The sequence below is a fragment of the Pteronotus mesoamericanus genome, unplaced genomic scaffold (genome assembly GCF_021234165.1).
Source record: "Pteronotus mesoamericanus isolate MK-2021 breed Mesoamerican mustached bat unplaced genomic scaffold, CSHL_Meso_final contig_263, whole genome shotgun sequence".
Taxonomy (NCBI): Eukaryota; Metazoa; Chordata; class Mammalia; order Chiroptera; family Mormoopidae; genus Pteronotus; species Pteronotus mesoamericanus.
The window spans coordinates 8,522,208-8,544,919 of NW_026555112.1; the positions used below are offsets into that span (position 1 = coordinate 8,522,208).

At 43.4% G+C, this 22,712-nt stretch overlaps 1 protein-coding gene across 1 annotated transcript in view; it reads right to left on the reverse strand.

The window, feature by feature from the left end:
* The window catches only part of ANO4 (anoctamin 4), a 323,866-nt gene that overhangs the window by 85,775 nt on the left and 215,379 nt on the right, over nucleotides 1-22,712 (reverse strand). The window contains exon 9 of the mRNA XM_054574503.1: nucleotides 15,593-15,724. Coding sequence (XP_054430478.1) covers nucleotides 15,593-15,724 — 132 coding nt within the window. The remainder of the gene's footprint in view (nucleotides 1-15,592; nucleotides 15,725-22,712) is intronic.

Genomic DNA, 22,712 nt, shown 5'->3' on the forward strand with positions numbered 1-22,712 from the left:
CTAATTTGCTGCTTTACTCCGTGAGGATTATGTATTCCTACCCATTACCATGGACTTGCACCCACCCTCCCTGGGGGAGAACTATAATTCCCCACCCCATTATCATGCTTCCCCATGAGACATGTTTTGCTTAGTGAAATGTGACCAGAGTGATAATGTGCCACATCTGAGCAGAAATTCTAAGAACCAATGCATAGCACTACCATTACTTTTCCCTTCTGGTATGAGAAGGCACACAAGAAGGGTCTAGCTTGCTTCTTGGCCAAGTTCCCATAAGGAGGGAGACAGGAGAAGCAGAGCCTCAGTGGACCCATAGCGAATTTGTTATGTGAGTAAGAAACACACCTTTGAGTAAGCCACAGAGATCTGAGGGTTGTTTGTTACTGCAGCAGAACTTAGCATAATCTGACTGACACAGTTGCTAACCCAAGAAAGACAGTCCTTCCTGCAATTTATGCCCTAATTTATCTTTTTTTTTTTTCCTGGTGGAGAAGCTTGGTCCACATAATAAAGTGATGGGAGAGAGCAGTAAGGTTTCAGGGGAGGAAAAAAATAATAAAGAAAGAGGAAAGAAAAACTGTGCAGGCTGGGGTGGAGGAAGATGGTTTTTGTCAAGAGTAGTAAGGAAGTGTGTAAAGGAAGAAGAAAGGATGATAATACACTGTTGCTGAGGACAATGTACTTGCCTCCTCTTTGTGTCCTTTGGGAAATCTGAGTAAAGACTAGAACTCCCTTCTAATTACTTTTGGCTGCTCACTTGTCCTTTGTGCAACACAGAGACATGGAAAGATATAATGGTGGGACAATATAATCAGCTCCATAATCTAAACATTCGCAAAAGCTAATGGGTCTGGAATTCTAATGCCACCCACCTGAGAAATAAGAGGTTTCATAAAGATGATGACATCTGAACAGGTTCCCAAGGGAAGCACGTGCTTTCACCAGAGTAAGAGGAAAGAGAAAGTGCCTTAATAAGGAGGAACAATTGTCATGGGATAGTTAGGTGACCTCCGTGATTGTGTTGTAGGCATGACCAGCCAGGAGCCTGGGGAGGGAAGAAGCAGCTGGAAAAGCAGTTTTGTGCACCATGATAAGGTGTTTCAAATTTACCTTATAGGCCCTAGGGAATCTTTGAAAACTGTTGTGCAAGGAAGCAATGCTACCACATGTGGCAGTCCACGTCATTCACAGCTGAAGGTGCGTGGCTGAGGAGAGAAGAAAGGGTAGAAATCCAGCCCCTACTCTGCTTGTCAATCTGTGGGCTGTGAATTCCTGAAGGAAGGGTATTGATTTCTAGTTGTATGATGGTGCGAGAGGGAGGAGCCTTGCAAATTACCTGTGATACCCATGTAGTGGACAGATTTGGGAGTGGGGAAAAATGGAAGAAATGCGGAGGCTTATAATCGTTCATGCAAGAGTTGGTGGCCACTTCAACTAAGGTAGCGTCGGTGAGATCAGAGAGGAGGAGCTGGGATCGACGGCATTTGATGGTGATGGTGGATGATGAGGAAGACTGTAGCACCAAGGCCAGTCAACATGCAGGGGTGATATCATTAATCAGGAGAAGGAAACACAAAACTGATGGTGTGGGTATAGAATTGGGTGAGGAAAACAGGAAATAAGGAGAACCTGGTTCTTCCCCAGGCATAGAGACATTTCTAAGACATGGCCCTCAATCAGTGGTCATTTGAATAATGTACTTTCACAAAGACCATAGGTTTAACTCCCGTGTCCACCTCAGCGCCACCTTAGATGTGAGTAAGACGTGCCCTGTCCAGGCCCCGGACTATAGAAGGCTTATAAATGGGCGGCCCCAGCTGTACAGTTCCCCATGGGGTGAGGTGTCAGCGAAGCCAAAGGGATGGGCTACCCAGTTCCTGCCTCAAAAGCCCCAAGTCCACTTCTGGGTCTTTGTGGACCTGTACACCAAGCTTGTGCTCTTGAAGACACCTCTGTGACTGCAGGTAGCCAAGATGTTTGCAGGGGGCGTTGATGACACCTGGGCATGGGTTGGAGTATCCACAGGTATGAGCCTGAAGCCCCTCAGTACGAATAGGAAGAGAAGCAGGCAGGCAAAAGTGGCTGGGGAACAATTTTCCCCACACTCACCAGGGGAACGATCGCTGAGGATCCTGAGAACTTGGACTTCCAGGTCATTATGCAGATGTGTTTGTCAAGGCAGGAGGCCACAGTGTGAAGAAAACACATTTTTCTCCTGTTCACTAATCTGACATTGATTGGAGTGACCTTGACAAAGCCATTCAGTCTCTCTGGCCTTCATCCTATTATCCATACCTACAGAGTTGTAATGCATCTGCTGAAGGTGCATGGCTGAGGAGCAAAGATGGTGGTGGTGGATGGTGAGGAAGACTCTGGAATATATTATAGGAGCTATTTATAAATGGTGGTCACTGCTGCTTTTATCACTACAATTATTGTTACCACTACTTGAAGACTGCTGTTTGACTGATCACTGTGTTGTACTTAATTGTTAACATGATTTATTACTTTTAATTATTTAGACATATGGTCTATAGGATTCACTTGTACTTGTGCCTCTGGCCCTACAATTGTTAGTAGTCCTTCTCATAGATTCAAAAGAAGTGATTTTAAAGAGATAAATGTATTGCCTTTCAGCCCCAAACCCTAACAAAGATAAATATGAGAGCCTCAGTGTGAGGATGCTGGCAGAGGACATGAGTGAGCTCGTGGAGTCTGTTCAGGAGGGCTTGCTGCTTCTGCCAGCTGGGCAACTCAGACCACTGGCTCTCCCTCCGTTCCACTTCTCCGTCTCTAACTGCAGAGAACAATACTCCTAGACTCAGGGGTAGCCTGTTGTCTAGTGATGCTCAATAAATGTCAGCTGTGCTATTGTGGATGGAGTGACGGAGCACGCGTTTGAAATCAGGCAGTTTGGGGTTTGAACCCCAAAACCTGCTTGTTACCATGTAGCCCTTCTTCTGCCAGCTGGGCAACTCAGCCCTGGGTAAACTGTTTAACTGCTTTGAGCCTGGTTCCACCTTCTGTAAAATGAGGATAATGAAATTACGGTGCAGAGTTCTTGCAAAGGTCAAATGAGACAATAGATGAAGAACACAGGCCCCGTGCACAGAGCCTGACACAGGGCACCTGCAGGCACAGTTGATTCCTCCCCCCGTCTCTGTTTCCCCTCTGACCCCTATTGTTCTCCTAGATGATGTAATGTGCAGTGTAATTACATAATCTACAGTCCATCCACAGATGCAGTCCTAGCCCCCCGACTTCTCCTTTATGTTAACCCTTTCTTACTCTATTGTACCTAAATTTGGCAAATCTTCCCTTTCCCCACAGGTGCTTTAATTGCCTTTTGTCACTTTGATTTGTAAAATAGCCTCTTTCCCATCAATTTAAATGCTTGAGTTAAAATTTTAAATAAAAATATATACACATACATAAACATGCATATGAACACATGGTAACATTACTACAGTACAACACTTGGCACATAATGTATCAAAAGTGTTGAATGAATGAGTTGATTAAAACTATATTCACTTACAGATGGGTAAGTGGCAATAAAAGATTTCTAAGTGACTTATTCAAAGTTGACCCCACAAATACTAAGAGAACAGAGCTAACTACTGAATCTCCCCACACCCAGCGGTGGGCTCTTCCCACATGATTTGGTGACCTCTTTGTCCCTTCAACTAAAGTCATTAAATTCTGTCCTACTTCAAAGAAGCCACATCCTTTTTAGAAGTACAAATCCCAGGCTTCGTAGCTTATTTCATTTTCATCTCAGCTTCAAGCTTTGCAGGAGAGAGCTATGGTTCCCCCGACTCTACAGATCAATACAAACAACCTGCATATTGAGGATCCTAATGCCAAATAAGTGACTGCAATAAAACAAGTGTTCGGAGACTGCTGCAAGTCACAGAGCACAGAAAGAACATCAATCCTGCCTGAATCAATCTCAGTATCTCTTTGCCTAAAGGTCTCTCTGAAGATTGCAGATCAATGAAAAAAAAAAAGTTGAAACCCTGAAAATAAAATACAGAAAAAGGCAGATTGCTGGAAGGATCAGTATCTTCAAATACCTATGCTCAAAGGGTTTAGAAAACAAATGCATGTATGTTACTGATAAATAAATGTGAATGGTAATCCTGTTTTAGTTTGGGCTGCTGTAACAAATTACCATAGACTAGGTGACTTTTAAACAACAGAAATTTATATCCAGGAGAGCAGGGTGCTGGCAAGGTCAAATTCTGGCGAAGGTCCTCTTCCAGGCTGCAGACTTCTCATTCGGTCCTTGCAGGGTGGAGAGAGAGGGACCTACTCTCTAGTCTCGCCTCTAAGGACACTAATCCCCTTCATGAGGGCTCCACCCTCATGACCTAATCACCTCCCAAGGGCCGCACCTCTTAATACTATCACGTGTGCGATTAGACTTCAGCATATGAATTTTGGGAGGACACAAACATTCAGTTCATGACATTATCTGGCACAATGAGTAACATTTATTTTAAAAGTAATGTTACTCCATTTCAGGCCAGATATTTACCTTTGCAAAAATCGGTCTTTGTCATCTCAAACTTATGTACTGACTGCAAATTTTCAAAGATTTTTCCGAAGGATGTTCACAGTAGTAAGAGTAGTAGTAGCAGTAGCAGTAATTAAGAATAATAATAATAATAATAATAATAATAATAGCTGTTAACTATTGAGTGCTTTCTACAGGCCAGGTATTGAACTCAATATTTTATATGTCATTTCATTTAGTATCCTTAAACTCTACTGCCACAACCCTCCCTTCCTTCCTGCTTTCTTTCCCCCCATTAAAACTTAGGTGTCCTCTGTCCTAGAAAGACCCTTAGAACTTTCCAGATTGGCAAATTTAAATAGCTATGCTAGGAAGAATAACACTCCTCCAAAGAAGTCCCCTTCCTTATCCCTAGAACCAGGAACTATGTTAAGCTTCATGGCAAAGGGGAATTAATGTTGCAGATGGACTTAAGGTTGCTAAATAGGTGACTTTAAAATAGAGGGAGTTTCCTGGACTATCCAGGTATATCCAATGTGACAGCAAGTGTCCTTAAAAATGGATGAGGAAGGCAGAAGAGTCAGAGAGGAGAAGTGATCACAGAAGCGAGAGCAGAGCGCACACCCATGTAGGCGCACACCACTAAGTCATGTGATGTGAGAAGGACCCAACTGTCACTGCTGGCCCTGAACACGAAGGAATGGGCCATGAGATAAGGAATGTGCCAGCCTCTAGAAGCTGGGAAAGGTGGACACAGATCCTCCCCCAGAGCCTTTGAAAAGAATGCAGCCCTGCCACACCTTGATTTTAGCCAAGTGTGACCCACGTTGGACTTCAACTATATGTTTGCATTGTGTTAAGCCACAAAACGCATGGTGATTTGTTACAGCAGCCATAGAAACTAACACATAATGTTAAGAGGTTAAGATGAGCTAAGATGCCTGGCTTCAGAATCCAAGCCTCGGGGGCACGTTGCTTAACCTCTCTGTGCCTTGGTTTCCTCCTCTATAAAACTGAGGATAGTGACTATAGCTTATTCACTGGGCCAAATGAGTTCATAATTGTGACGTCCTTGGAAACTAGTAGGTGCCATATAAACATGAGTCATCATTAGTCCTTTGATAAACTCCCTACTGGTATATTGACTTGGTCAGAAAGTCCATTTAGTTTTTTCCATAAAATAAAAGATACATTTTTCATTTTCACTAATAACTTTATTGATTTGGATTTTTTGAGTATGTCAACTATCTCCCGTGTGGTATAACATTGATTGCTTTCAATTAATATCTCAATTTGATCACTATCAATTTCAACTGGTCTACCTGGCCATGGAGCATCATCCAGAAATCTCCAGCATGAAACTTCTCAAACCACTTTTGACACATTCGATCAGCCCCAGCACCTTCTCCATACACTGCACAAATCTTTTTTTTGTGTTTTCAGTTGTGTTTTGACCTTTCTTGAAATAAAATATGTCAAAAATGTTGCATGTTTTCTTCCATCTTCAATATTAAAATGGCTACACAAAAATTCACTAATTTTGAAGTTTTTTTCAATGTACACTGATATGACAGCTGTCACAATACAATCTAACAAAATTATCTCGGATGAAGTTGAAGACAGCTAAGTGCTACTAGAGCCATCCTATGGAAAAAGCCAAACGAACTTTTTGGCCAGCCCAATATTATACTGTCTTATCTGAAATTGAGTTTTGACAGGAGCTTCCTGAAACTACAATGCTTCAATAAAGCAACCTAACATTGACCACCTCAGGCCCTAAGCAGCCCATGCAAGAGAGCCTCTCTAAAGGGTCAGACCTTCAGGTGCCCAACGATATGGCTGGTGAGCAGCCTCTGGGTGCATTTCTGTTGATACCATATAAAATGACAAAATAGCATTGCATATTGACTTAACAAAAATGTGTACTCACAGGTTTGCTTTATTGCTTCTCAAGCGCAAATATATATTCAAATGGAATGTGAGGCTATTAGCTTTTTAATCAGTTCTCAACTTTAATTTTTGTCAAATGTAGTTCAAAAAACAGAGTGACAATTAGATTAGTTTAGGGTATGCTGCAGTATTTTGCTGAAGACATGCCTAAACTCCTGAAAAGTCTTATGACCTTGAACAATTAATTAATTCCCCAGAACCATGTTGAGGGACCTATGGAAACGGCTCCCAGAAAAGCCCTACAAAGCATTTGCTTTAACAAGGTTGCTGAGTATACTGTCCACTCCTTCACTCAGTTCGCTTCCCCATGCAAGAGTCATTTCTTGCAAATACTGGGAAAACGGTAAGAAATCACTGCTTCACTAGGGATTGATTTCCTTCCTCTCTGACGAACAGCTGGCTCAGTTATCAACCGCTACAGTTATACTGAGGCCTGCTGATCTGAGTCCATTTTCTCTTGAACTTGAACAACTCCTCTGAATGATATTCTTGGTTTAGAATATTTATTTTCTGGTTCAGCTTTGTATTTTCTTTGTCTCTAACCCACCTGAAATGTTTTAACAATAAACTCCAACAGCAACAAGATATCTTTATACCCACAGGTTCACATGAGTAGAATGTGGCTGAAAAACTACTTTGTTCTTCTTATGTGGCACCTACATGAGGTGGCAGCATTGTGGGAAAAAATGCACTATTCTCTTGTTCACTAATCTGACATTGATTGGAAGAACCTTGAGCAAGATCTATGGTGTCAGTCTGGAATACAGTAGTTATTTATAAACGGTGGTTACAATCGCTTTTATTACTGCAATCGTTGCTATCACTACCTAGACCACCATTTGACCAATCACTATTTCTACATCTCACTGCTGTGGTCTGCCAGCTTACTCAGTTGAGAGGGAGGTCAAATGATAAGGCAATCAGAGAAAAGTTACAGAGCTCACCCTACCTGCTCGCCTTTCAGCAACTTTCTCCCATCCTTACCAGCCCTCGTTGGCCCCGTGCTAAGATCTCCATGGTTTGCACTTTCTTGGGCACTATGAGCTGTGTTGTTTTGTAGCTCCCTAGACTTTCAAAAATTATTCCCTAGCTCACATTCTAGAAGGGAGAAAAAGAGAATGTAAGCCCATTTCAGGTCAAGTGGTCTTTTTACACTGCCCACGTGACACATGAATTCAAGTGCGTGATGCAGAAGTTAAACGTCTAGGGGTCAAGCATTACTCCTGATAACAGAATTTAATGGCCATACAACTTTGGACGGGGAAAGTGGTCTATCAGTAGAACTGAAACCAAAAAAACCCACCAAGTCAGGGATAGATTCAGATTGAACATGGAGACTACAACTGCCTGACTAGTTGAGACCATTTTTCAAATTTTCATCCAAATGTTTCATATTTCAGAGCTAAGAGAAGCTGACGCAGGAGCCCAGCAGTGGCACAATGCCAACTCTGCCACACTCGGTTAGATCTTACAATCACCGATGCCCGTCTTCTGGCTCGGTCTCGTAGCGGGAGAGAGTCACGTGAGCAAATTTCATTTTCCGGAGTCTTTTTATAATGTCCATTTGGTGGATGCACAGGGAACATTTTGTGTACAACCAAGCTTTGCAAAGAGTTATGTGTGAGTTATTATAGACTTTGAAAAGCTAGAAACCTAACTGTACGTATAATTATATCATCTCTCACTTGGATGACTGCAATTGCCTCCTAACGGGTCCCTCCTTCTACCCTTACTCTGTACAATCTGTTCTTAACAGAGCTGTCAGAATAGTGTGTTTCAAAAGTTCAGTTAGTTTTATATATCCACATATGAGTGAAATCAGAGGTTCTTACCTTTTTCTGTCTAACTTATTTCCCTTAGCACGATATTCTCAAGATCCTTCCATGAAAGCAACAAATGAGCAAACAAGAAAAACAAACAAAAACTCACAGACACAGGTAACAGTATGGTGGTTACCAGAGGGAAGGGGAGGGGACAGTAAAAAGGATAAAGGGGGTCAAATGCATGATGACAGAAGATTGGACTTTGGGTGGTGAGCACACAAGGCCAATACACAGAATTATACACCTGAAACCTATATAATCTTATTAACTAATGTCACCCCAATACATCTAATTTTTTTTAAGGGAAACAATAAGTTCAGTCAGGCCCATACTGCTCCTCTGTAAAAGCCAAAAGTCCTGACAGTGGCCCATGGCAGCAGGTAATTGGCCTCCCCCGACCTCTCTACCTCACACTATTGCCCACTTTGCCTTCTTAGCTTTTCTGCTCCAGCCACAAGAGTCTTGCTTTCCCCCAAAACGCACGCTGCAGTGCCTGCAGATTAGGGCCTTGCTCTGGCTGTTGTACCCCCTCCCTGAAACTTCCTCTCTGTCTTACCTCCTTCAGCTCTTTCTCCAATCACACCTCCTATTTGAGGCCTAACTTGAATCACATAAATACTGTTTTTAAAGCACGCAAGCTGCACCCTGACCCCAGGGCCAGCATTCTCCATTCCCCTCCCCGACCCCTCTTTTCTCCTTTTCCACCACGTTCATCGCCTTGTAACATGTCTTGCAACTGACTTTTAAAAAAATGTTTACCTCAGCACAATTGATGCTCAGAGCTGGATAATTCTTTGTTGGGGGCGGGGCTACCTGTGCACTAGAGGATGGTTAGTAGCATCCTTGTCCTCCGCCCTCCAGACACCAGCAGCGCTCTCAGTCCAAGTGCGACAGCCCAGAACATTTCCAGACGTTGCCAAATCACACCCTGACTGAGAACCACTGGTTAGCGATTCATTGCCCACGACCCCCAGGAGGGCAGGGTCTTTGCCTTTTCGTCCACTGTCTATTCCCAGGCACCCGGAATGAGAATGGGCATGGAACATGTGAACACATGAACAGGTATTTAAACATACGAGTCCACGACAAACACAAATTTCAGATTCATCTATTAGGAAGCATTCAAAATTTAATTATATATCCCCTTTTATGGATTTTCACGAAGATAGAATAATGGTAATGATAGAAACAAAAAAATAGAGAAAGCAATACTTTTCTGCCTGTATCTAACACGAACATTCTTCTGAAAGGCAATCCAGAGTTCATCTATTTATTGAAAGAATACTGTGCATATCTATTATAAAAAATGACAAGACACTTTCCCACATTTCCTTTTCTCCATCTGCCAGTAGAAAAATGTTTATTATGAGCACTGACCTTAGACAGTAACTGTCTCAAGGTTGTTACTGCTAATGCCATTTTAGGAATGAAGGGCAGTGAGCAATTGAGGCTGACACAGGCAAGGAGGTGAAGAGGAATAAATTAATTTTTAAATGGACTTGTCTGTCATAGTCATCAGGCTTGACTAGAGTTTCATTTATTTCTGACAAGGGGTGATCTTGCCTGGAGAGTGTCATGTGATCAAAGACCATAGACAGGGGTTATCAAGGGGGAACAGGGGTGCAATTTTGCGCCTCTCCCACCAGAAAACACTGGGCGATGTCTGGAGATTTTTGATTTGCACAACTAAGCGAGGAGGAAACTGCTCCTAGCATCTACCGGGTAGAGGCCAGGGATGCTACTACCCATTCTACAATGCATGGAATGGCTCCCACAACAAAGTTACTCAGCCCAAAATCTCCACAGTATTGAGGTTATAAAAGCCTGTGGTAGATCATAATGCTTAAGAGTATGTATAGGGTCTTACAGCTCCCTCTATGGATTTGAATTCCTGCTCCATCATCAAGACAGACTGCCTTGTCATTCAGCACTGTCGTTCCCTCTTTCCTCCTGAGCACACTGGTAAACTAGTTATCCGAGCACCTCTCAAGTTAGGAGCAGCTACCTGATTGAGGTCCAGACCATGAAATGTGGGTGAAAGTGTGGTACACTACCCCTGAGCCTGGTCCACAAAAACTCCTTCCAAAATCACTCATATCTCGTCTCCCTGTCTGTCAGCCAGATGCAAGGGATCTAGGGGATGGTACCTTGAAAGACTGCATGGAGCAGACATTGCACCTCTTTCCCCATAGTGCCCCACACTGGGCAACGGTGTGAACTGCAACAAACTTCTATACTGTGAAAACACCGATGTCTGGGGTAGCTCAGGAAGCTTGACCATCCTAGCTGTGTGACCTGCAACAGGTTCCTTAACCTCTCTGTGCTTCACTTTCTTCATCTGTAAAATGGTCATAGTAATACCTCCTCTCTCATAAGGTTGTTGTGAGGATTAAAGTACTTAAAATAATGTCTGGCATCCAGTAAGAGTTTTCCCATCTGTAGGCCTGCCTTTGGTGATACCATAAAATGACCGCTGATATCCTGTATTGACCTATAGAGAGGTATATGTGCAGGTTTGCTTTTATTACTCCCAAAACACAGATCTATGTTCAAATAGAATGCTAAGCTATTTTTTAACCAATCCTCAAATTCAAGTTTTTTTGTACAATGTAGTTCAAAGTATAAAGATACTTGATTATATTATTTCCTGCTGTCTTTTTTACTTTTATCCTTACTTCATCCATTTAGTAGATAAGCATTAAGCATCTGTGGTATGACAGGCATGTTAGGTACTAGAGAGATAATTGTGAACAAAAGCAGACATGGCCTATGACTCCATGGAGTTTGAAGTTTAGCTGGAGAGTTAGGCATTAATCATGTACTATGCAAATAATTACAAAATTTCAAATGTGAGAAATGTTACATAAGAAACATGCAGCTAAAAGAGTACTCAGCAAGGAGACCTTGTCCTTGGAAAGGGGAAGAGAGCTTCCTTTGGAACGGTTGTTGGAACTGAATTTTGAAGGATGAATAAAAGTAAACTAGGTAAAGGGGGAGAATGAGACAAGAATTCTAGGAAAAACCCAGCAGGTGCAAATGCCCTGATGCAGGGAGCACTCAAAGGACCGAGAGAGGGGCTGTGCCTGTCCGGATCGCAGGAAGTGAGAGGTGGAAGGCAGTGAAGGGAGGCAAAGCTGAAAAGGAGTTAGCAGTGAGCAGAAAGCAATTACTGAGATGAACTACTAGCCATCCGAGGACTTGCAGGTCGTCTTAGTAAGTCTGAGATTTATTCTAAGGTTTTTAAATAGGGCGAAGTGACACAACTAGATGTGCATTTTGAAAACGTCCCTCTGCCTGCACTTGCGAGAATGGATTGGAGGTGGGCAAAGGCAGAACCGGGGAGGCCTATTATATTATTTCTAGATTTTGCAAGTGAGGTGATGGTGGTGAAGAAAGAGAGAAGCTGCTGGATTAAAGGGACACTTAGGATGTAAAACCAGCAACCCTTGGGGACATAAATAGGAAGTAGGAAGCAAAGGCAGGGAAGGTACACAGCATAGCTTTCAGGCTCTCGTTTCAGCAACTGGACAAATATTAGTGCTGTTTACTGGACAGGGGAAATGAACATGGACCATGTTTGAGGAGAAAACGTTTTTGATTTGATTTGAGATGAGTGTGCAGTGAGCTACCTTTACATCATTGTTATTCTTTGCTCATGGTTCCCCTATTTTCATTTTTATCTGTTCATTTATTTTCTCATTTAACTAATTATTATTAAGCACCAACAATGCGATTCAAAGATGATGATACAGACACAGTCTTTCACAGAACTTACAGTCTAGGAGAAAGCAACTCAACTTCATGGTATTATTAACGAAGAGCTATAATCGGGAAAAAAAAAAACCTACCAAGACATAGAAGCGTGTATCTCAGCTAGAATTTGGGGGTAGAGGTGGAAATCTTGGAAGAATTTCTGAAGGAAATATCTCTGATGAAACCTGAACAAGTGTGCCTAAGAGAAAGGGTATTCCAGACAGAGGGAAGGGCATGCACAGACAGGAGACAAGAGGACACCTGAGTTAAGGAGATCAAAACAGCTCAGTGCACCCAAAGCACACAAGTGGGGGATGCAAGAAGGAGCGAGTGGGCTAGTGTAGGAGTCTGGGTTTTTATTCTGAGAGCAAAGTATTTTCAAGGCTTTTTCCACTTTGATCACTCTTTATTAGACTTCTGATTCTCTTTTGTCTCTTTTTCTACTACACTCATGTACACACACATTTATTATTCTCTTTTATTCCTAAGCAAACACAGTATCAAACATCCTGCAAAACCTAGAAATCACATGGGATTCTGAATTGCATTTGGAAAATGCAATTCATGTTATAGCCCCCAAAGCTCATTAACCATCTACTCCTGATTACTTTAAAGCTACTAACATCACTATCAAAGCATGCTTAGGGAACTGTTTTTCTGATTGCACCAAACGATTGCTTCCAACTTGACAGCCAGCAGTCTGCGAGTCCTACATACACACATTCGTTAAAGGGATGTGGTCCGTGCGGTGTGACGATTTTCAAAGAGAATGAATCCCCACTGCCCATAACATTCCAGACCTTGTTGAATTTTTCATCTCCCAATTGCATGATAAAACTGTCCTCCTGGTCCCACTAGGGTCTGGTTCTTACATTTGCTTCCTTCCAGCTGTCCCTCTGCTTTTTCCTTTGTTCTCCTGCCTGGGTAGCTCATCTTCCACTGATCACTCTCTTTTTTAATTCAATAACACCAGGTGTTCTCACACCCTACTCCCATTCACAGAAAATGACTTGTGGTTCTTCGAACATTCCATTCTGTTTCAGACCTTTGTTCTTCGATACATACATGATTCTCTATTCTTGAGATATGTTTCCCCCTTGCCTACTTGGACAAGTGTTATCTTTCAAGACCATCTCCAGCATTTTATGACCAATCCTCATCTCTTAGTGATCTCCCAACAAATCTGAAGAATGGAGCACTCTGTCTTTTAGGTCACACCATTATACAGTTTATAATTATTTTAAATGGTCGTCCACCTTTAATATTCCGTGGTCAACATTGTGTACTATTTATCTGTATATCCTCTGTGCCCAGGCGGTGCCTGACAAGAAGTAGACATCTCACCAGTGACTGCTGAATGAATCAATTTTTCAGTGAGTGAATAGCCAAACATATCAGAAAAGGCTTATCAGTGTGAGACAGCTGAACACCCTGTCCCATAGGCTATCATCTGCATTCATCATATATTTAAAATGCTTATCAAGATATGAATGCTGGTTCAAATACCTAGAGATCCTGATGGGCACCTAAGTGCTTCTGGCTTTCAGGACCCTGTTGAAAAACTTTGTTCTAAAGCAAGAACATCAGAAAAATGGAACCAGCATGAAGATGAATAGTAGTAGGAAACCTTCCTCTTCCATTTACCTATAAATCTGTGAAGTAATACAAAAACCCAGGTGCATACCATGTATTTCATTGATTCCTCATCCATCTATCTACCTATCCATCCATCCATCCAGTTCCTCTTCCATTTATCTTTATTCCTTTTAAGCAAAGCAAAACCCCAGTGCACACACCATATATTTCATTAATTTCTCCATCCATCTCTTCAACTATCCATCATCCCATTCTTTATTCATTTACCTATAGTATGTCTTTGAAGTAAAACAAATCCCAGAATACATACCATATAATTCACCCATCCATCCATCTATCCATCCACCCACCTATTCATGTATCCATCCATCCATCCATCTGCTTATTCATATATCCATCCATCCGTCTGTCCATCCATCCATCCATCCATCCATCCATCCATCCATCCATCCAGCCAGCCAGCCAGCACTGTGCTAGGCACTCTCTCAGGCAGGAGAGAAGCAAAGGGAAAATCTGAATGTGAATCAGACTCTATTCCAGGAGAATTTAAAACCAAATAATCACTTTTGTAAGAAACTTCAAGATCAACCCACAGCATAGGCATGCCGAGGATTTAAAGTAAGAGCAGGAACATGTCAGCTTTCGTCTGTCTTTTTTTTCTTAAGAGAACACCCGTAGGCCCTGATCTCTGAGTTAACAGGAAGTCCTTATCAGTTCTTATTTCCCATGGAAGATTTAACTAGGATTCTGAGGCTGAGCTGTGAGTTTCCTGTCTTTTTCAATGACCCATTTAAGTGTTCACATGTGGCTGGGCTGGCCCTCAGTCTTATCTGTGGGATTGAGGGTGTGTTTATTTCAGAGGCTTACTGAATTGCTTCCCCTGCATTATGTGTTGTATATTTTGATGCACAAACATATACGTTAATTGTTCTTCTCTTCTTTGTTCTCTAGAAGTCCAGAGACTTTAATAAATTTTCTTTTGCTAAAACATGCCCCCACCTTGTGCTCCCTGCAACTTAACAACTGCCATCTGGTGTATATTTTTTTCCCAAAGTCAGCAATATATTTTTTAAAAAATCTGTCACCTCTTCCCTCCCCTCAGGTAAGTCATTTTTACTGAGGCTGTCGCTATGGCCGGAGCAGGGAGAGCCAGGAATTCCTGAAGTCTGGCTGAGAGACAGCCTGGGCGGACCTGGCTTACCCTCCCCTCTCCAAAAGGCTGTTGTTGCCTAGTTGTTTACCACCTTTGGCATGCCTTTCTCTCCTTCCACCAACCCTGCCATATGGCCATGATTTCTTGTCATCTCAGAAGCTTCAGAGTCAATCTTTATGACTTCTTTAAGTCCTCAAATGCTCAATTACTTAACCAATTTCTCCCCCACCCCCGTATGTCAAAAGTGATAATTTATCGCTCAGAGACTGTCTGAGAGATGAGCCAGCAAGCCAGCTGCTAGGGTAATGTGGCTTTTCCTGGGACAGCTTAGTTGCTGAAGAAAGGGAAACTGAGACATAAACTAAGATTTGAAACAAACCAACCAACGACCCCTTTTTCAACAGGAAATGGTATAGACTAGCTTCTCTGTCCACTGGTTGGGTGTAGATGAGCAGGGATGAGCCCCCTGCAGGGGGCTCTGAGCACCGGGGACGGCAGATCCCCTAGGCAGGAATCTGGGTCTCTGCATTACCATGCAAAAGGCTGTTTACTTAACACACATATGAACGCATGTTCTATTGCGTTAAGCGACCGAGAGGTAGGGATTGTTTGTTAGAGCAGTTTGCTTACCCTGACTAACACAAAAGGGATGCACACACTCACGGGATTCTAAGGGGAGGAAGGCCCTATGCCGCCGCCGTTCCTCGCACATGCCAAGGAGTCCAAGGCGAGCAGGAGAAGGCTCTCCCACAAGGGCCCGTCCTCGGTTGGACACGGGCTTTCCCCGGAAACACTCACTGATGGATCCTTTGCTGGCTGAAAGGGGCAGTGTAGCAGTCATTCTCCTCCAGGTCTGGCAGTGTCTCCTTGTCCAGCCTCATTGGCTTCTTAGGTAACCATCTCCGAAACCTGCTTATTTGTTTATCGATCCTGTGGTACATGAAAGGCAAGACCAAAGGGTACAGAATGTCAGCATTGCACTGAAACTCAGGCGGGAAGTCTCCCCAGAGCTGCACGTGGGACGCCACACACTCCGGGCACTCTCCCTGCGCTCCTGAACCCCGCGCCTCCACTTAGACACAAAGCGGGGGCGGGGGGGGTGCACAACTCCTGCATCTTTTTGATTTCACCAAGGGGACTCGGTGTCTACAAGATTGCTGCCATACCTGATGCCAATAAAGGACCAAGGAGTCACAAGAAGACTGGGGGGCTCTGGGAAGGAAGGTGATAGTGCCTCAAGGGAAGCAACAGAGACCTTAATTTCTAATATTCTTCGGGTTCTAGAAACTCATTCTGGGCTTGGAAAATTTCTTCATCTTCCCTTGATTGGGGAAGAGCTCTAGCCGCAGCCAACTTCAGGCAGGGGGCTGACAGCACATCCCAGCGGGTGGGCCGTGGAGAGAGCCTGCCTCAGGGTTCGCCTCCTGCCTCTCACACCCTCCCCAACCCTCCCAGCAGACGGCAGGCTCCTCCGTTTTTAATTGGCCACATGGTTTTCATGCTGCTGGGGCACCTTGACACACCTGTATTCTGCCCACAGCACACATGATATCATGACAAGGGGAACAAAAGTGCCTTACAGGTAGTTTTCAAGCCACGGTTTCCCACTGGCTACCTCCCATCCCCTCTGACTTGTGCTGATGAAAACATCTGGCTTCCAAGTGACAGATTCTCAATCACTCCCAGCACCCACCGGCAGGGACAAAACCACAGCAGACTTGAAAATGATTGGCTAGTCAGGTATCTATACCGCAGAATAGTTTGTCTGTCTGTTTGTTTGTTGGTTTGTTTTCCCCCAAGAGCATATATCAAAGAGCATCTCTGTGAGGTAGATCGAACAGGTGCCCTATTCATTTTACACATTACAGAAGAGATCCATGGTGGAAGGGGGTGGTTGTTTAGCCCTGAACACCCAACCAATGAACAAAGCCGGGGCCAGAATGCAGATCTTGGACTCTTTGATTTTAGGGATAACCCCGTCCAAGGAGCTGATAACAGAACTCATCACATAAAGGCTACAGAAGGAACAGATCCCCTTGGAGAAGAAAATATCTAAATGCCTTCTAAGTCTATTCACTGAAAACCCATGGGACCCGGATATGTTTTACTTTTTTTCCAATTTCTAAAAATATTTACATGGCAATTTATCCCTCCTAGTGAAACTCCCAGCTGAAAAAATTATTATTATACTAACAATCAACTCCAAATTGAAAAATGGTGGCAAACTCATTTATTTATTTATTTTTTTACCACCTCTTTTATTCTCAGCATTGTCACCACTCTGTTTGGGGGCAGCTGTCCTTTTTTCGGAACCCAGGAACGTTCAAACTAGAAAGAACCTCTCAGCTTCTCTAGGCCTTTCCTCTCAGAAGAGGACCTGTCCCCACCACGTCCACACACAGAAGTAAACATTCTACCCAAGGTCATGTAGTCAGAAAAGAACAGTAGATTGGAAGGGCCTCAAGCCCTCAAAATGGAAAGAAATTCCCATCTCCTGTATCCTCCTGGTTCCCCCTCCCCCCCACTATCTCTTAAATGATCCTTAAAATACAGTGAATGATGAGTTTCAGAGAAGCAGTATGGCAGTGACTCAGGGCACAGGGCTGGACGGCCTAGGTTCAAATCCTGGCTCTGTAAATATTAGTGGTACGACCTTGGGCAAGTTATTTCACTTTTCTGTGTATCAATTTCCTTATCTGTAAAATGAGCATGATAATGACAAATTCTCAGGATTGTAATGGTTAACTAACACACACATAAAGTCTCTAGAACTGTGAACTGTGGCTGGTATAGAATAAGCACTGGCTATTATTACTATCTTTTTTTTCCTTTTCAAAAATAAGAATTTGAGCAATCTGCTTGCCTCCTTGCATTGCTGTCTTTTCTTTTCTTTTCAATTCAAAGTTAATTGTGCTTTATCAGCATCCATCACTTGTCTAAGTTCAATGATTTAGTCCTTAAACTGAATCAGGTGCCCCAGTCTAGGCTGGTGGCGTTCCCCATTGCCTTCGGCTTTATCTTATCTGAGTGCCTTAAAACTCATTCAAGAAAAGAGGACATTGTATGGTGATAGATGGTAACTAGACTTAGGGTGCGGGTCACTTTGAAATATACACAAATGTCAAATCATAATGTTGTACACCTGAAACTAATATGTTATATACAAATTTTACCTTAATAAAAAAAAGGGGACATTGGCTCAGAGGGTTTTCATAATAGAGTTTTTACCTCCCACGCAGCTTCAGTCTGCAGCACTGATCGGATTACACTGTGTAAAACTCACATTCTCACGGAGCCTGCGCTCTGCGTGCAATGACTGTGAATGAAATGCAGCTGGGTACAGTACTCGGCGTGGATACAAACTAATAAAGCTGTGCAAAATCAGGCATAAACACTCTCTGGAAATGAAATGGCAGCTTTCAGCAACCAGCTTGTAGCACCACAATTTAAATGAAATGTGGGGATGGGGAAGAGAGAGTAAAAAAAAGGAAATGAAAATGATTGATTAATTGAAAAATGAAGAGGAACAAGACGAAGTGAAAAGGAAGGGAGGGGAAGCTGCTCGGCAATGTGGAAAGAAGTTGGGATTTGCAATGGGGACGTCCACATCCTGGCTCTGTTGCTTATCTGCTGTGTGACCTTCTGCAAATCGCTCACCTTTTGGAGCCTTATTTGCCAGAGGGTTTTTAAATGCGGTCATCATTATCATCATTATAATCATCATGACCTTCAAGGCCGGGAGGAGGTCTATAAAAGACTGCGTGCAAGAAATGCCTTGGAGAAACTACTGGGGAGATGGCAGCGTTATTAAAAGCTTCTTGAGGACTGTGGAAGCTAATGGAAAAGCGATGGAAAACCAAGGAACTGGGCTTTTTAAACACTATCATGGAAGGAAGATGCTCAAAAGATATCTTAAGATTAAAACCCCAGAAACACTGACTGGGGCTTGGGGTTGTGGTTTGGCCTTCAGTGGGGCGGCCTGAGCAGAAGCAGGGGGACCAGGCACAGATCGTCCATGTGCCATCATGCACGCTGGCCCATACTGTGTCCTCGTCTCAATGACAGAAACTAGTAAGCGGATGTGGTCGGCAGCCTGGGTTCTTTTCTGGTTGGCAGAATGGACCCCCAAAGTTGTGTGCATCCTAATCCTCAGAACCTGTGAAAATGTTACGCGACGTGGCAAAGGAGACTTTGCAGATGGCAGTAAGGTTACAGGCCTAAAAATAGGGAAAGCATCTAGATCACTCAGGTGGACCCAACCAATGTAGTCCCATGAGCCCTTTAAAAGCAAAGAACTTTCTCCAGCTGGAGACAAGAGAGATGGGGCAAAAGGGGAGGTCAGAGAGATTCAAAGAACTCAACTGGCCATTGTTTGCTTTGCAGATGAAGAGGGCCAAGAAGGCAGGCAGCTAGAGCTGAGAATGACCTCTGTCCAGGAGCCATAAAGAGTCAGACAACTGCACAGAACTGAACTGCGACAGCAACCTGAAGGAGTCTGGAAATAAATTCTGACCAACGCCTTGATTTCAGCCTTGAGAGACCCTGAGCAGAGAAACGAGTTAAGCCGCCATCCCCTGGAATTCTGACTTGAAGAACTGTGAGACAAGAAATTTGTGTTCTTTTATGCAGCTATGTTTGCGGGAATGTGCGATGACGGCAATAGGAAACTAGTACACCTCTTACAAGGGTCTTGGTGCGACCTATCCCAAGACCTGGCCTTGGTGTGCCTGGCTCCCAGTGCTGAGGCTGACATTCCACATGTTGCCCCCACCTGCTGGTCAGGTGGCTCTGGGAACAAGGGTCTGTCTCTCTGTGGCTGGAGGACAATTGGCTGTTCTTCTACAAACACACTCCCGTCCCCAAACTGCACCACTCAGGTATCATTGAGGGTGCCCTTCTACATGCAAAGAAGACACACAAAGTGCAAAAGACACTGGGCTGGAAAGTGTGACACTCAAGTTAGGGTACCTACTCTGTCACTGTGTGTCAGTGTGGCCTCGGACAAGCCTTTTCTCCTGTGCTTCAGTGCTCTTTAGATATTCCATATTGGTTGTGACTGTGGCGGGCGGTGGGGGGTCGGGGGGAGAGTCTGCCTTCTGGCAGGCAGGGCCCTTTTAGTACAAACTTCCCCGACTAGGTGAGTGCTCTAGGAACCCATCTGTATCAGTGCACCAGCTGGAGTTGCTGTGAGAGGCTGTGTTCGGCTTCAGTGGATATTGTTTTGAAAACTCTTTCAACATGTTTGCCCACTTCATGATGGGTGATTTGCAAGCACACACTGCACTGAGTGTTCAGCAGTTTTTGACCAAAAATGGCATGCCCCCATGCCCCCAACCCTTCCTATTCACCCCATCTCACCCCGAGTAACATTTTTTCCTTTGTTGCCTCAGATGAAAAGAGTCCTCAAAGGGAACTGTTTTGCCAGTATGGAAGAGAACAAAGACATCAGAAGCACTAAAAGGCATCAAAATTGACGAGTTCAAAAATTGTCTTCAGCAGCGGGAAAAAAACACCTTGCTAGGTGTATTGCATCAAGTGGAGAGTACTTTGAAGGTGACTGAAGTTTATACATGGAAGTATAAATACACAATTTTTTTATAAATAAATTCTGGGTTTCTTTTGAGTATATCATTCTAAACAAACTTGAGTTAATGAAGAGCCTTCCTTGTCACAATGCATAACGGATAGCCTCTCATCTAGAAAGAAAGCCTTGGGCATCAGCCAGAAGCAGGTTCACATCCGAGCTGCAGAGCTGGCTAGTGGCGGGCGCCCTGCTAGACAGGTAGCTAAAACCTCTCTTGAGCTAATATACCCATTGTGTAAGGCTGTGGCGAGGACGACATAAGATAATGCATATCAAGTGTTTGCACGATGCCTGGGATGTGCAAAAGGCTCAGTTAAGTGGCAGGGTCTATAGAATGAAGAAAATGATGACAATGAACTATTAGGCAGAGAGTTCTCAGTGGAAATTCTAGCGCTAGGATCCTCGCTTGTATATATTGAGGTCTGTGGTTCCATTTCACACCTACTAAACGTCCCTGAATGGGAAGTCCTGAAGTTCACTCAGGGAAAAATTGAGAAACCAACCAACCAGGAAGCATCCCAATTTGCCTCTTCAGTGTAGGAGTGGGGCTCACTTAATAAAACCTCTACTGATAGGGAAAAGAAAAAGCATTGGCTTAATGGCTTAGCATTGATGTGGTCGACTCATTGTCACTTTCTTCCATTTCTGCCACTTGCTAAGCAAAAGCCCTGTTACAGACTACACAGGCAAATCAATAAAGAGATGGTGGATCATCTGCTTGGGCGTTTCTGGCCTTAACATCTCACGTTAATATCTGAACTAAACGGTGAGAACTTTTCTAGAAAGCTGTGATAAATTCTGATGCTGGTTCATGGCAGGAGAGCTTCTGGGTAGCTGGAAACAGCTGGTAGCACAGGATAAGCAAATGGGCATGGACTTGCCCCCCGGCTGTGCTGTGCTCCCCCCTACCCCCAAGGTGTGCCTTGGGAGCAGGCTTTGGGAAGGTTCTGCTGGACCCTCTTTGGCCCTCGGTTCCCTCAGCTGTAAACGGCAGACAACCCTACTACCCTTAGGACTGGCGGCGATTACAGAAAAGGCCACAGGCCAAGGACTTCACTACCCCCAGGCTAACCTACCAGTAGGCCTTTATACATTACCTACTGTGTGCAGAGCCCCAGCCTGGATGCTGCAGGTGTTCCCTAACGAAGCGGAAGGCAAAGGCCTTTCCCTTGAACCACTAACCACCCAGGACGGAGTTTGTACTAATGACAACTTAATTAGGCTGGGTGAAATGAGACAGGTTACCTCAGGGACGCCCGCTTTTCCCCAGACCAGAATATTATATGAATAGCATCACGTTTCAAGCAGTTAAGATTACACTTTCAGGGATGATATGCCTAGAGGGAACATACAGATGAGTTCTTTTCTCTTTCTTTCTTCCTTCTTTTTTATTTTATTTTATATTTTTTTAAATGAAGACTTCATACACAGCCCTACGTTGCAGTTACTGAAGCCCTCCTGGATAGATAACAGTTAGACGCCAGCAGGCTTGGATTTCTCTTTCCTCTTCTCAGAGCCAACTCCCCTGTATTTACAGCCTCTCTTCGGATAGAAGTTAGGGATCTTTGGAAGTTAATATGATTCTTTTTTAGGTCACAAGGCTACTAATTGGAGCACAACCTAAATATCTTACACAAGAGTACATATGCGCTGGAACATTTACGTATATTAATTTTTAAAACGGGGATGGAAATATACAAGCCATTGTGTCATTTTGCCTGCAGACTCATCTGACAAGATTACAACTGTGCTGAATGTATAATGCAGTTGAGTCCAGCGTTCATCCTGCTGGCAGGTGCACAGGGGAACCTCAGGCAGGGTGTGTGTAGGGGGGGAGCAGGCGGAAAAGGAATGAGTCGGAATGAGACTTCACCCACAACAATCAGGTTTGTTACTTTGTAATCACTCTTTTATAGACTACATTTGTACTGCTTGGTGAAGGCAGACACTGTAAGGCAGAAGAGAGATGATAAATTCCCTTTGTTTATTGGAGAGGTAATTTATAATGCCTGCTAAGTTTGCCCCAAAATAAGTCAAAGCAGCATTTAATAGACCAAGTACAGGGATGAAAAATGAAAAGAGCATTTACTCCAAAAATATATGTCTAAACTACATGAGTATGCTTTATGGGAGTCAGGTGACTTTTTAAAATAAAGATATTTGTGAAAAGATACTTCATTTCTCTGCCTGCTCAGAAACTTTTTAATGATATCCATTTCTCTTATCCTTAAAGGAGATAGGTTTATTTCAGGGATCCTTTCATGAATTAATGAAATAAAACATCGTTTAGATGAATGAAACTAAAAGCTAAATTAAGTGTCCATATTTGGTAAG